The sequence below is a fragment of the Notamacropus eugenii genome, chromosome 4, assembly GCF_028372415.1.
Source record: "Notamacropus eugenii isolate mMacEug1 chromosome 4, mMacEug1.pri_v2, whole genome shotgun sequence".
Lineage (NCBI taxonomy): Eukaryota > Metazoa > Chordata > Mammalia > Diprotodontia > Macropodidae > Notamacropus > Notamacropus eugenii.
Genome location: NC_092875.1, coordinates 75,314,654 through 75,327,825, shown reverse-complemented (window position 1 = coordinate 75,327,825; position 13,172 = coordinate 75,314,654). Strand labels below are relative to the sequence as shown.

The 13,172-nt window shown below is 49.7% G+C and overlaps 1 protein-coding gene across 1 annotated transcript in view; it reads right to left on the bottom strand.

Moving 5' to 3' along the window:
* Nucleotides 1–627: 627 nt before the first annotated feature.
* VAV1 (vav guanine nucleotide exchange factor 1) overlaps nucleotides 628–13,172 on the bottom strand; it is a 38,180-nt gene continuing 25,635 nt past the window's right edge. The window contains exons 10-27 of the mRNA XM_072602045.1: nucleotides 13,053–13,148; nucleotides 12,689–12,757; nucleotides 12,137–12,223; nucleotides 11,928–12,013; nucleotides 11,025–11,157; nucleotides 10,692–10,801; nucleotides 10,256–10,357; nucleotides 9,776–9,873; nucleotides 9,534–9,556; nucleotides 8,959–9,004; nucleotides 8,625–8,761; nucleotides 8,410–8,475; nucleotides 8,197–8,228; nucleotides 5,135–5,251; nucleotides 3,654–3,741; nucleotides 3,228–3,342; nucleotides 1,791–1,945; nucleotides 628–1,310 (exon numbers count right to left, since the gene is read on the bottom strand). Coding sequence (XP_072458146.1) covers nucleotides 1,257–1,310; nucleotides 1,791–1,945; nucleotides 3,228–3,342; nucleotides 3,654–3,741; nucleotides 5,135–5,251; nucleotides 8,197–8,228; nucleotides 8,410–8,475; nucleotides 8,625–8,761; nucleotides 8,959–9,004; nucleotides 9,534–9,556; nucleotides 9,776–9,873; nucleotides 10,256–10,357; nucleotides 10,692–10,801; nucleotides 11,025–11,157; nucleotides 11,928–12,013; nucleotides 12,137–12,223; nucleotides 12,689–12,757; nucleotides 13,053–13,148 — 1,614 coding nt within the window. The 3' untranslated portion in view covers nucleotides 628–1,256. The remainder of the gene's footprint in view (nucleotides 1,311–1,790; nucleotides 1,946–3,227; nucleotides 3,343–3,653; nucleotides 3,742–5,134; nucleotides 5,252–8,196; nucleotides 8,229–8,409; nucleotides 8,476–8,624; nucleotides 8,762–8,958; nucleotides 9,005–9,533; nucleotides 9,557–9,775; nucleotides 9,874–10,255; nucleotides 10,358–10,691; nucleotides 10,802–11,024; nucleotides 11,158–11,927; nucleotides 12,014–12,136; nucleotides 12,224–12,688; nucleotides 12,758–13,052; nucleotides 13,149–13,172) is intronic.

The window sequence follows — 13,172 nt, the reverse complement described above, 5'->3', positions numbered from 1 at the left end:
TTGATCCCTGACATCCTGTGATTTGAGGTGCTGGACCAGGTGTAAACAAGATGCAACCTGGAAAGAAAGGGTAGGCCCAGGGACAGCAATCTCTCCCAGCCCCAAGAAGAGCACCTCTCCTGGGTCCAAATTAGAGCTGTCCCCTTCATTTTTTGACAGCCACCAATCACTCCCTCTGGGTCCACCAGGGGGATAGCCCAGGAAATCATTGAGACTATAGAAAGCTGGGGGAAGGAAAGGGGGAGGGTGAGAAGGGAGGAGGGCCTTCTTGGGTAAAGTACAGAGTATTAGAGCAGGAAAGGTGCCTTAAGGATCCACCTGACTCATTTTACAAAGGAAGGAACTGAGGCCCTGAGAGGAAAGTGACTTACCCAGGATCATTCAGGGATCTCAGTAGCAGAGCTGGAATTAGAGACCAGATGTTCCACCTGCTCTGTTACCCCTCTGGCTTTCAGGTAAGAAAAGAAAGGCTCATGAAATGAAATAAGTTGACCAAGGTCATTCGCTAATAAGTGGATTCTAGACAAAGCTTTTTGGGTCCAAATCTAGTGTTCTTTCCATTTCACACCAATAGTTGTACCCTCATTTTACAGGTGGGGAAACTGAGTCTCAAAGAAAGAAAACAACTTATGTAAAGTCTTTATTTGTAGATGTGTTACACATGTGATTCTGTATGGCTGAACATATCTTCTACATGTCTGGGATTTTGTGTCTCTGTCAACACACGACTGTGACTACCAGTGGGGATGTGTGTGTGTATGTATGTGTGTGTGAGCAAGAGCATGTGTGTATGCACCCACATGTGGTGATGGGGGGAGGGAGGAAGGATAGCGTGGAGCAGGAAGTGGTAAGGTTGACAGAGAGATAGGGCAGCCCCCCTCCAACCTGGGGGCCACCTAGCCTCTGTCAGGCAGGACTCAACCCCAGCTCATCTCTCCTCTCACCCCCTTGCCAACATTAAAGCTCCCTTTCTTCTTTCTGGCCCGTCAGAGCTGAGCTGTCAGGCTCTTTGCGGGCAAGGAGCACCCCCATTCTCAGGAAAGAACCCCCCCCATCCTCTTCTTTTATATCTTTCTTTAAATTGACTTCCTTCAATTAAGGAGGAAGCCAAAGTTTCATAAATTAACAATCCCGGGGCCTGGGCCTGAGAATTGATGAGAGCCCTCCTAGGGACCCTGAGTGGTCCCCCTCAGGCCATTCTCAAAGGTCCCTGCTTCAGGCAGTGCCTCAGCTCTGGAGAAACCCGGCTCCCAGCCTCAGCAGTACTCTGAATAGTCTTCCTCCACGTAATTAGATGGAAACCAGCCAATCTAAAAAGAGGCAGGAAGAGAGAGAGGGTAAGATTAGAACTGGCCACGGGCCCCCCTGGATGTGCCCTGCCAGCTCTGCTGGGTAGCATCTTCTGACATTGGAAGGAGGGCGGGTGTGGAGCCACCCTTTGCCTGCCTCCAGCAGTTCCCCACGGCTGACAGCAAGGTTTCTTAACCTGGGTCTGTACACTTGGGTTTTTTAAAATATGGACAACTTTTTTACAGTAAAATTATTTTTCTTCATCACCTTATGTATTAAATAAAATACTTTTGAAAATATTTTCTGAGAAGGGACTCCATAGGTCACCTAAAAATGGTGAAGAACACCCGGTCTATGGGATGAAGCCTAGACTCCAACCCCTCAGTTTAATATATGAGGCCTCTACAGTCTGGCCTCAGCCTCCTCCCCACCCCCCACTCCATCTGGCCCCCTTCCTTGCCTCCCGTACCCTCCCTGGCCTCAGCCCAGGCCCAGCTCACCCGGCCATAGATCTCCCCTCGCCACCAGCCCTGATGTCCCTTCTTGCTGATAATCTTAATGATGTCACCCTCCTTGAGGGACAGTTCCGAGCGATCCCGGGCACAGAAGTCATAACGAGCTTTGGCTGACCCAAAGTATCTGGTGTTCCCTGCAGCTGAAGACAAGAGCCACCTTACAGCCTGCTTGGTACCTCAATGCCAGAGGCCCAGATGAAGCAGCTGGCACATCAGAACAAGCAGGGGGGTAGAGGGGAAATGTGGACAGCAGGTGGCCCCCATAGAAAAGCTCCTCTTAGACAAAGATGCTGCCCAGGAAGACAGGCCTTTCAGAACATGTCTGCCTGCCCTGGTGAATGCAGCCCCCTCTGCTGCCCAGCCATTGCTGACTCCATCTGACCCTTCCGTTATAGCGGGGGACCCCAGAGCTGGACAGCGCTAAGCCTTCACTCGCCCTGGCCCCAGGGGGACACCCTCTGTCAAGTCCTGTTCCTTACCTCCAATCACACACATAAGCCCCAGATCTCAGAGATGGAAGGAACCTCCAAGGCCTTCCCTGAGCCCACCAGGAATCGTGCCTAGGAAGAGCTAAATCCCTCTACTCTGTGCCCCTGGAGAACCATGAGGCTTTCCCCCACATTCCCTGCAGACACGTCCTTAGCCACTACCAACCCATCAATGCTATCTCCTGCTATCAGAATGGAAGGTCCCTAAGGGCAAGGGTTGTCTGCTTTTGTATCAGTATTCCCCTCCTGCTCAGCCTGGTGCCAGGCACAAAGTAGGTGCTTAATAAACGCCTATTCACCACCCCTCCCTGGTTTCTATTCTCTGGAGTGAGGGTGGGGGGAGGGTATGTGGTGTGTGTGTGTGTGTGTGTGTGTGTGTGTGTGTGTGTGTGTGTGTGTGTGTGTGTGTGTTGGGGGCAGAAGGGATAGATTTAATATGTATGTTCTTTTCTGTGTGTTCTTTCAATAGGTGACTAGAATTACATGTGAGTGTATGAGGCAGAGACAGAGGGACAAAGAGACAGAGACAGATGCAAAGGAAAAAGAGAAACACAGAGAGACAGAGAGCATAGAAGAGGAGGTGTGCACAGGCCCACTCTCCTTGGTGTATTGTCTCCTCCCCGCTACAGTGGAATCTCCTTGCGGGCAGCACTGGATGTGTTGTTGTATTTGCAGACCGACGATAGCACTTAACTTGGTACATGGTAAGAACTTATTAAATACTTTTTCTTTCATTCATTTCTCTGGGATCCAGGTCACAAACTCCTAAAAAGTGAAGCTGAAAGGAACCTTAGAAACCAAATGGCCGACTGCCATGTTTTACAGACAGGGAAATTGAGGCCCAGAAATGGCTTGAGTAGGTCATGAAGAATTGGTGGTAAAGTGGGATTTGAACACAGGACTCAAGACTCCAGACTGCCCCTTAAGAGTCTACCTGGGGCTCTGGCAATGGCCCTCCTCTCAGGCTCCTTATAAGGGAACTGCAGCATCGTGTCCAGGGACTTGAAGCAATCCTTCAGGGAGTTTTGCTGATAAAACTCCACCAGCTCCTGGGAGGAAAACACAGGGAGCAGTTTGGAATCCTCGGTTTGGGGGCTGCCCCGAAAACGTGACCAAACTGGGCCTGGCTGAGCTTAAGAGAGCCATCCAGGCCCCTGGGAACCCTGAGACTAGGAGGGAAGACGATTGTCTCTGGGAGGGGCCTTAGGAAACACACATACCCCCCTTCACATCCTCCCAGGTACACGTACACCCATGCCTACACAAACACACACATGCACACACACACACATCCAGCCCCCCCAGACATGACACCAGACCCCTTTCCCACACACCCACCCCCATCCTGCAGGGTCCTCACCACGAGCCCCCTGAACGCCTTCTTCTCCGTGATCCGGTACAGCCCCTCCGCTGTCATGATCTTAATGTGCTTCACTTCCACATTGAACCTGCCCAGACAGACGGACACAGACAGAAATGCCAACCAGGACTTTTTCTGGGATCCCAGGCAGAATGCCATCTTCCTCCCCACACTTATGACCTGCCATGGGACAAACAGGGAATATTTGGACTCCAGGACATCTGGCCCATCTTTGGAAGCAGGACTGGCAACCTGTCAGGAGGGAGCATCCACTGGGCATACAGCCCCGGCCTCCATCAGAGAGCAGGGCACTCAGCTCCCTAGTACTGACCCAGAACCTCTTCCAACAGACATCACCTGGGGCTCTATTCTACCAGGGCTGGGCTGGTGCAAGCTATGGGACATCATAGAGAAAGCCTTGAACCAAGTGTCAAAAACTGATAGTGCCAGGTTGTAGGAGTAGCCATGCTACTGAATCCTGCATCAGTCACATAAGCTAGTGCCATTGAAGACTGATTTAAGAGAGGCACAGTGTCCAAAACAAGGAATGCAACAGTCCCATGATGGTCTGCCTGGTCAGATCCTGTCTGAAAGGCTGAAATTGGTTTTGGAATCACATTTTGGAGGAGTTGAGGCACAGAGGAGGACAGAGGAGGGTGACCAGCATAATAATAGCTAACATTTATGTAGTGCCCAGTTTTACAATTATCATTGTATTTGAGCTTCACAGCAACCCTCAGAGAAAGGTGCTATTATTATCCCCATTTTACAGATGAGAAAACTGAGGTAAGTGACCTGCCCAGGGTCACACAGCTAGTAAATGTCTGAGGCTGGGGAACACCAGGTTATATGACGACCAAATGATGGATCTGAGGATCTTTGGCAGAAAATGGGGATGGGATAACTGTCCAAATCTTCGAAGGGCTGTCATGAAGAAGAGCAGTTTTATTCATTCTGCTTGGCCCCAGAGAACAGAATTAGGTCCAGTAGGTAAAGGATGAAGAGGCAGCTGGAGATCTGATGTACAGAAAGATTTTCCTAGCAATTAGAATGGGGAAGCCTTGGCAGGGAGGGAGCCCCCTATCCCTGAAGGCCCTCAAATGGACATTGAATGGCGACTTGTCCAGGATGTTATAGGAGGGGTCCCTGGCTATTCACTGGACTTGATCCCCTTTAAGATCCAGTCCAACTCAGCAGCAAGAAGGGCACAGTAGAGCCCTGGCTTGGAAGTCCAGAGACCAGGTTCAAATCCTGTATCAAATCTGATACTGCCTATGTGACCTTGGGCAAGTCCCTTCCCCTTGGGTCTCAGGCTCCTCTTCTATAAAATGGCGGGGTGGCAGTGGGGGCCAGGGTGGGGTGGGACTAAATGGCCTCCAGGGTCCCTTCTCTCTCTGAGCCTATGGTCCCTTTGTTCTATGGGGGGAGTGGGCAGAAGGGCAGGGACAAATCTGGAGAAACCCAGGCCAGGGGCAAGTTACTTGATACTGATGGCAAACTCCGCACTGTCCTTCACCCTCTGCCGAACCAGGAAGGTCCCATCAGAACGATTGGTGAGGATGCTTTCTGCTCCTGCACGCTCCATAGGGCCTGCATACCTGCCAGACAGATAACCACAAAGGAAGGGGGTGACTGCAGGCCAGGTACCTCTCCCCACCACCCGTACCCCTAGCCAATCACAGCTGCAGAAACTCTTCATTCATTGGGTTAAGCAGGGCCCTCCCAAGGCTTCTTTAAAAATGCAGCCAAGAAGATGGAGTGGGATGGAGAAAAGGCATTAGAAAAGTACCATCAAGGCTCAAGAAGTCCTCAGCAGAGTTGAAATCTGAACCTGGGGTCTCTTGACCCCAAATACGATCACCACAGGAACACCAACCCTGCCCCCACCCCATTAGTCCCATAATATTTACAGCAGACATTCTGCATGGTGCCTTAAGGTTTGCTAAGCGTCTTAGATCTATTATCTCATTTGCCTCTCTCCTATGACGTAGATGTTATTATGATCCCCATTTTACAGAGGAGGAAACAGAGACACAGAGAGGAAATAGAGGAGACTAAGTGTCACAAAACTAATAATCAGCAAAGCCAAATCCAGCCCCCTAACCACTGAGCTATGCCACCCCAACGGGATGGGGGTGGGGGAGTACATAGAACTCAGTACACACAGTCATAGACAGACCTTGATTTAGACAAGTGCCCTACTCTTTCAACAATGTTGTTCAGCTGTTTCAATCATGTCTGACTCTTCATGACCTCATTTGGGGTTTTCTTGGCAAAGACACTAACGTGGTTTGCCATTTCCTTCTCCAGCTCATTTTAAGATGAGAAAACTGAGACAAACAGGGTTAACTGACTTGCCCAAGGTCACACAGCTAGTAAATGTCTGAGGCTGGATTTGAATTCAGGTCTTCCTGACTGAAGGCCCAGTGGGCACTCTGTCCACTGTGCCACTGAGCTGCCCCTTCCAACAATGAGTATTCATCAAATTCATATAAACTGAGCCAGTGAGGCACCTTGGGAAGGGCAGGGGATGTGGAGTCAGAGGACCTAGTTTCTCATTTCAGCTCCAGCATTTAGCCTTTGTGACCTTGGAAAAGTCACAACTCCTAGGCTTCATTTCCCTCATCTGTAAAAGGAGAAGTTAGGACTCAGTGACCTTGAAGATACTTTCCAGCTCTAAATCTCTGAGCCTCTGAGTCACAATTTAAACGCCTTTGGATAGCGGATGAGTCTTGTCCCCGCACCCCTCCCAGCAAGACTGTGGGCTCCCCCAGGACAGGGACTGGGCCGGATCCACCTCTCCTGGCCAAGCACAGCCCAGCACAAGGGCCTCCTCCCAGGGGTGTGCTGAGGGTTGCATTCCAGGATCAGATAATGGAAAAGAAAGTATTCAGTGAGAGTAGATGAGAGGCTATTATTGTGGTCATGTTTTTTAATTTGACTATGTCTCTAATTCTGTGTCTTGTATGAAGTAAGAGACTGAAGAAAAGCCAGACTCCACCTCATTGAGGCAGTGAAAAGCGTGGAAGATTGGAAGTCAGAGGACCTGGCAGTAGGAGAGAGGCAATATGGCGCCCTGGCTATTGTTGGAGACCAGGGTTCAGATCTTGTCTGATACACTTACTGGCTGGGTGACTTAGGCCAAAATACTGGTATCTCTCTGGGCACTTATTTGCCCATCTATAAAATGGAAATAATAATACCTGTAGAAACTATCTCACAAGGATATGGTAAGAAATAACTAAGATGATGGATATAAAAAAAACCTTATGAACTTTAAAATCATTTGTAAACTTCAGTTATTAATCAGTGTTATCCATTTCTTCCATGTGTGACCTTAAACAGCTCCCTTCCCCTCAGTTTGCTTATCTGTATAATGGGATTGGGCTGGATAGATGGAGAATCATTTATTAAACACCTAGGTGATACACTAGACTCTGTGCTGACCTTTGATGTCCCTTCCATCCCTATGATTTCATAATAATCCCAACACTAATGAAGATTTATATAGTACCTTAAGGGTCACCTTCTATAAGAAGCTTTTCCTAATCCCTCTTAATTTCAGTGCCTTACCACTTTTAATTGTTTCCTATTTATCTATACGTAACTTGCTTTGTAAATATTTGTTTGTACGCTGTCTCCCCCATTAGACTCCTTGAAGGCCACCTCTTGTATCCGTAGTGCTCAGCACAGTACCTGATACACAGTAGGTGTTCAAGATTGATTAATAGATAAGTGTTCTCCTCACTGTGTCCTGAACCAGGTCTCCATACTGCTTCCAGGCCAGCTCCACAACAGGTACTCTCAACTCTCCCTTGTCTTCCCCCATAAAAATGTAAGCTCCTTGAGGGCAAGGACTTGTCTCTCTTTGTACTTGTATTTGTGTTCCCAGCCCTGGCTTAGCCCTATGCCAGCCGTACATTTTTGTCACTGTTCAGTTATTTCAGTCCTGTCCGATGCTCCATGACTCCACTTAGGGTTTTCTTGGCAAAGATACTGGAGTGATTTGCCATTTCCTTCTCCAGTTCATTTTATACATGAGGAAACTGAGGCAAACAGGGTGAAGTGACTTGCCCAGGGACACAAAGCTAGTTAGCATCTGAGACTGGATTTGAACCCAGGTCTTCCTGATTTCAAGCCCAGAACGCTCTATCCACTGCACCACCTAGCTGCCTTATGGCAGATAGTAAGCACTAATTAAATACTTTATCTATCTAATCATCTTAAGGTTTACAAAGAGCTTTGCATATATTATTTCATTTGCTCTTCAAAACAGCCCTGTGACACAAACTCTATTATTAGCCCCCTTTTATAGATCAGGAAATTGAGAGACAGTGAGATTAAGTGACTGGCTTAAGTCACATAGCCAAGAAGGGTCTGAGGCAAGATTTGAACATGGTTCAGCCTGACACTGGGTCCAGTGTTCTATATATAATGCTGAATCTTGTGGCCCTGCCCCTGCCTCTCATACCATGTCCTGACACCTTGGCCTGAAGAGATCAGAACACCATTTGAGGGGAGGGAATTGTGTCCCCAAACTCACCAGAGATGGACAGACAGGTCCTGTGGGGGGCCCTAAGAAATACACAGAAGAGACAGTGGGATCAGATAGAACACTCCAAGACCATGGAAACCTCAGCTCCCCACCTCCTCCCTGCCCCAGGGGAACCTGGGATAGCTACACAACAATCCTCCCATGGTTACTCCCCCTCCCTGGCCCAACTGGACCTGGGACAGAGGCCCAGGCCACACTCACATGAACATAGGGCTTGACTTTCTTGCAAGGAAACCAGCCTGTCTCATTGGTAGCCGTGTTCCTGCCCTACGTATCAGGGGAAGAGGGATGACATTGAGAAAGAGGCATTATGGGGGCAGAGGAGGACAGAACAAGTGTGTCTAGCTGCTTCTCCATTAAGCTGCCTGTCAATCTTCTCATCTATCTCCTCTATTTGTCTACCCGCAATCTCTCACCTGCCACCAGTTCTGCTCAGCCTCTGCCTTGGTCAGCTCCACAATGTCTCCTAGGTTCAGCCTCAAGAAAGGGCCAAAGGCTACAGGGGGAGGAGGCAGCCCATAGTACTCCTGGCATACCTCCATCTTGGGCAAGCCTGAGGAACAAGGTAGGGGAGGAAAAGAGGAAGGGTAGTCAGCACTCAGCTTCCAGATGACTGGGGAGGCTAGGGGAGCACACGTCAGGTTGCTCCCAGGAGGAGGATGTGGAAGGTCTCTGGGGCATTTTCTTCCTCTCCCAGCCACCACCCAGCCCCATCTGAGCCCAGATAGGACTTCTTCCAGAGGGACTCACCCAGGTCATTCCTCCTCTTGTCCTGGGCCAATCGGCTTGTCTTGTGCTAAGAAGAAAAGGGAGGAGGGTGGCCCCTAACTCTTGCCATTCCTGCCCTCTTTCCATCCCATCTTCCTCTTCTAGATACCCAGGAAAAGTAGGGAGGAAAAGAGCACAAGGATGATCATCCCCATTTTACATAGAGGGAAACTGAGGCCCATAGAAATTAAGGGACTCAATGTCATATAGCTAGGAAATGTTGGAGGCACGATTTAAATATAGTCTAAGATCCCATTCATTCCAAATCCTTCTCTCCTTCCCAAACTATATATCCCATTCTACAGTCCTCAGACTCCTCTCCTAAATCCCAAGTCCAGACTCAGCCCCAAGCCAGACACTGTCCTATTCCCTGCTTCCCCATTTCCAGCTTTTGATCACTGGTCCTGGGTCTACTTTCCTGATCTAGATGCCACCATTCCCAGAGCTGGAAGACCGGATTTGTAGGTTCCAATTCTGGTCTTGACTTCTTCTCTTACCCCCAAGACCACCCTCAAGCCTGACCCTGCTGCTACTCTGGGAACAGGGACTTGCCTTACCTTTCTCATGGTTGTCCCATGATCTATGAGGAAGCAAGAAAAGGGAGTCACTCTGATGTCAGAGACCCTAGGGGAAAAGGGGAAGTATATCCCCCCACCACAAACACACATACACACTCTCCCCTAAATACCAAAAAGGCAAGCAGCCTGAAACTCCCCACACACACTTACCATGGTCCCCCATAGTTACCCCTGCTAGCCCCTCCATAACTGTGTGCCCAGTACAGCCTTGCCCCACTTACCTGAGCTATGTCGGCCACAGGGAGGCACCCTCCCCAGACACTCCTTGTGAGCAGGTGCCCGGCAGCGGTGGCAGCGATATCCCTGGTAGAAGGTACCTCTGGGAGTAGGGTTGGGGGTACTTTAATGAGTCCTGCCCTGCCTGCCTCTGAATCCCTCAATCTCCCTCCTATGGATAGGGGTGGGTGTGGGAGAAGAGGTACCCAGAGTGTTAGAATTAGAAGGGACCTCCTCAGCTCACTTTATAAATGGGGAAACTGAGGGCAGAGGACTCAGTGACAGAACAAAGGATTTGGTCTCTTAACTCTGAACCCTAGGCTGAAATCCCCAGGCCCCTAGTACCTAGAAACTTAAACCAGGGGACCCACCAGCCAGGATTTGGGAACATGGTTCCTTGGTGAAAGATAGTATGCAACCCAGAACTGGGGCCTCAGACCCTCCCCACACACACACCAGTCACTCTAGAAAGCATCGGCCCCCACCTCAGCAACATCTGGCAGGCTTTGCAGGAAGCTGTCTCCTCGAAGGAGAACATCTGGAAGTCATGGCCATTGGCAGTGGCATTCTCAGGGTAAATGTTGGAACTGGAGGCATCGAAAGAGAAGGGGTCAGTTGTGGCCCAGGGAGGGGGAAGGGAAGAGAAAAGGAGGCCTGGACTGGTGGAGCACAGAAGTTCCCCATGACTCTCCCTGCATAGAGCTAGAAGATCTGCCAGAGAACATTTAGTCCAAGCCTTGGAAGGCCCAGACAGAAGGAACCTGACTGAGGTCACCTCCAGCTCACCATTCCCTTCATTCAGCACCCTTCCCTCTCCACCCACTTTGCTGCTTCTCGGGGACCATCCTAGATTCCTGCAGCCTGGGCTGGAACAGGAGCTAAGGTTAAGGAGGGGCTGGGGAGCCTGGGGCCAGTTCTCACAGGGCCATCTCAAACTGTTCCATCCATTTCTTCTTCAGTTCTCTTGTCTTAAAGAAGAGCTCATAGCCTTGGGTGCCCTGGTCCTCGATCAGGAGAAACATGTGGGTCCACTGGGGAAGCCAGGAGAAGGTGGTCAGGGAAAGTTCTGGCTCTTACATCCCTCTCCCACCCAAGGGAGCCCCCAAACTGAGAGACCCAATCACCCACATATGTGAAGGAGATAGGGTGGCAGGGCTTCCGCCTCTGCCTATGGGGTGACCTTCATGTCTCCTCTTGTCAATTCCCCACCTCACCCCCACCAGGCAGGAGCCCAGCCATCCTCAGACAAGGTACCTTCTTGTTGTCTCGCTCCCCAGAGGAGTCGTCTCGGACCTGGTAGCTGGGCAGGTTCACAAAGTCCTTTAGGTCATAGATGTCTCCTCGCCTTTTACAGATGAGCAGGGCTTTGTCCAGCAGGAAAGCGTACCTGGAGCAGGGAATAGGAGGAGCCAGGCCCTAAGGTGGAGCCTCTGAGCCAGGGAATGCCAGTGGCTTTCCCCGTTCTTCTTCCAGCCTCACTTTCATTCATTCATTTCTTCATTAATTCATTTAACATGTTTTCATTACATACCTACTATGTGCCAGGCATTGAGCATACAAGACAAAAGTGAAATGTCCCCTGCCTTACGGAGCTTCCATTCACTCCACTGTGGGAAAACTACATGAACCCAAAGTTGGTTGGTTGTTGTCCTTCATTCTCAAAGAGGACCAAAATGATATCACTATGTTAGAGTCAAGTTACACTGTGGCCAACTGTGGCTGACCAGATCAACATGAACTTGGAATGCTCTACCACAGATCAGGGACAAACAGTCTGCATGAACATTTGGGGTGGATTCTCTAAATTTGCAGATCTTGCATTTCCAAACCCAAGTAAGTATATACTTAATGCATATAGACTATCTGCAGACTAAATTGGGGACCAGGAAGAGGACTGGGGGGAGGGAGGGGGAAGGATAAGCTTCTAGTATAAGGGGTCTTCACCTGGAGTCTATAGACTTCAAGGGCTTCATGGATAGATTTCAAATGGTCCATTTGCTTGGATTGGGGAAAAAAAATACATCTTTATTTCACTACAGTGGGTTTCCTATGTAATCCTATGAAACGCCTAAGAAGTCCATTATTAATGTTATTAACCCCTGCTCTAATAAGCGATGGTGTCTGGAGGCTTGGGAGGAAGCTGGGCAGAATTGGTACCTATCTATCTTGGATCTCCTCTCTGATGTGGTGATCTTGAGTTCCCCATCGATCTTGGGTCGTCCATAGGGTGCCAGGTTCTTGGTCTAGGGATGAAAGAGGGAAAGAGGACACAGGCTGGCACTGTGGATGACAGAATCTTCTTGCCTGTCTCCCCAGGCCAGTTCCCCACAGGGATGCCCTATTTTGTCCAGAGCCCCAAACCTCACCAAGTTCTCAATGGAGAGCTGGAAGGTGGTGATCTGCTTCAGCGTCTCATTGTCCCTCTTGACCTCATTCACACACTGGGCCAAATCCTGGGGGTAAAGAAGACAGAGCAGCCCTGAGTCAGGTGTGGGCAATAGGGGTCCTCAAGCGGAGGACGGGGGAGACCCCAGTTCCCAAAAGACCCCAGAACTAAGAGCCAGGAGGGCCTTTGAACAATTATCTAACTCAAGTTCTTCATTTCACAAAAGTGGAATCTGAGGTCAAGACAGAGAAAACGACTTCTCCAAGGTTACACAGGCAAGAAATATCAGAAATATTCATGTCCATATTCTCACTCAGATCCTCCAGCTATGACTCTATCACCCATTTTATCTACACCGGGAACTGCCTACCTTCTGTGTCTTATGTCTGTGTTTCTCAAGTCTCCCCCAATGCCAGGAGTTGTCCCTAGTCTGTTGTAGCTACACACACACACACACACACACACACACACACACACACACACACACACACACACACACACACACACACACCCTTCCCTTTCTCCTTCTCACCCTCATGGCATCCAGAGCCAGCCGCATATTCTCCTTCTCTGTGGCATCCGTTGTATGCTTCACCAGCTCCTAGGCAAGGCCAAAGGTTCAGAAGTAAGAGAAGGGTCTACCTGCCCAGTTTCTCCCATCACTCCCCCAAGTCCCCTATACCTTTCTCTAAGGAAACTGATTCACACCAGGTAAAGTGGAACAATTTCTCTTCAACTATTTTTGTACCCTCTCTCCCTGCTTTCCCCTCTCCCCCGCCACCCAAGCTAGTCACTCAGGTGCCCTGAACCACTCAAGCCCATATTGGTTGAAGTTGCTATGACATCCCTTCCCCTTCCCCAGCAGGGGCCACCCCATGGGAAGCTAGAGCACTCACCTGAAGGAGGAGATGGTATTTTAGCACCCGCTGCATGGGCACCATGAGGAGATCTCTTAGGGTGAACCGCCCATTGTTTGCTCTCTGGGAACATTCCTGGGGGGGTGGGGGGGAGAAGTC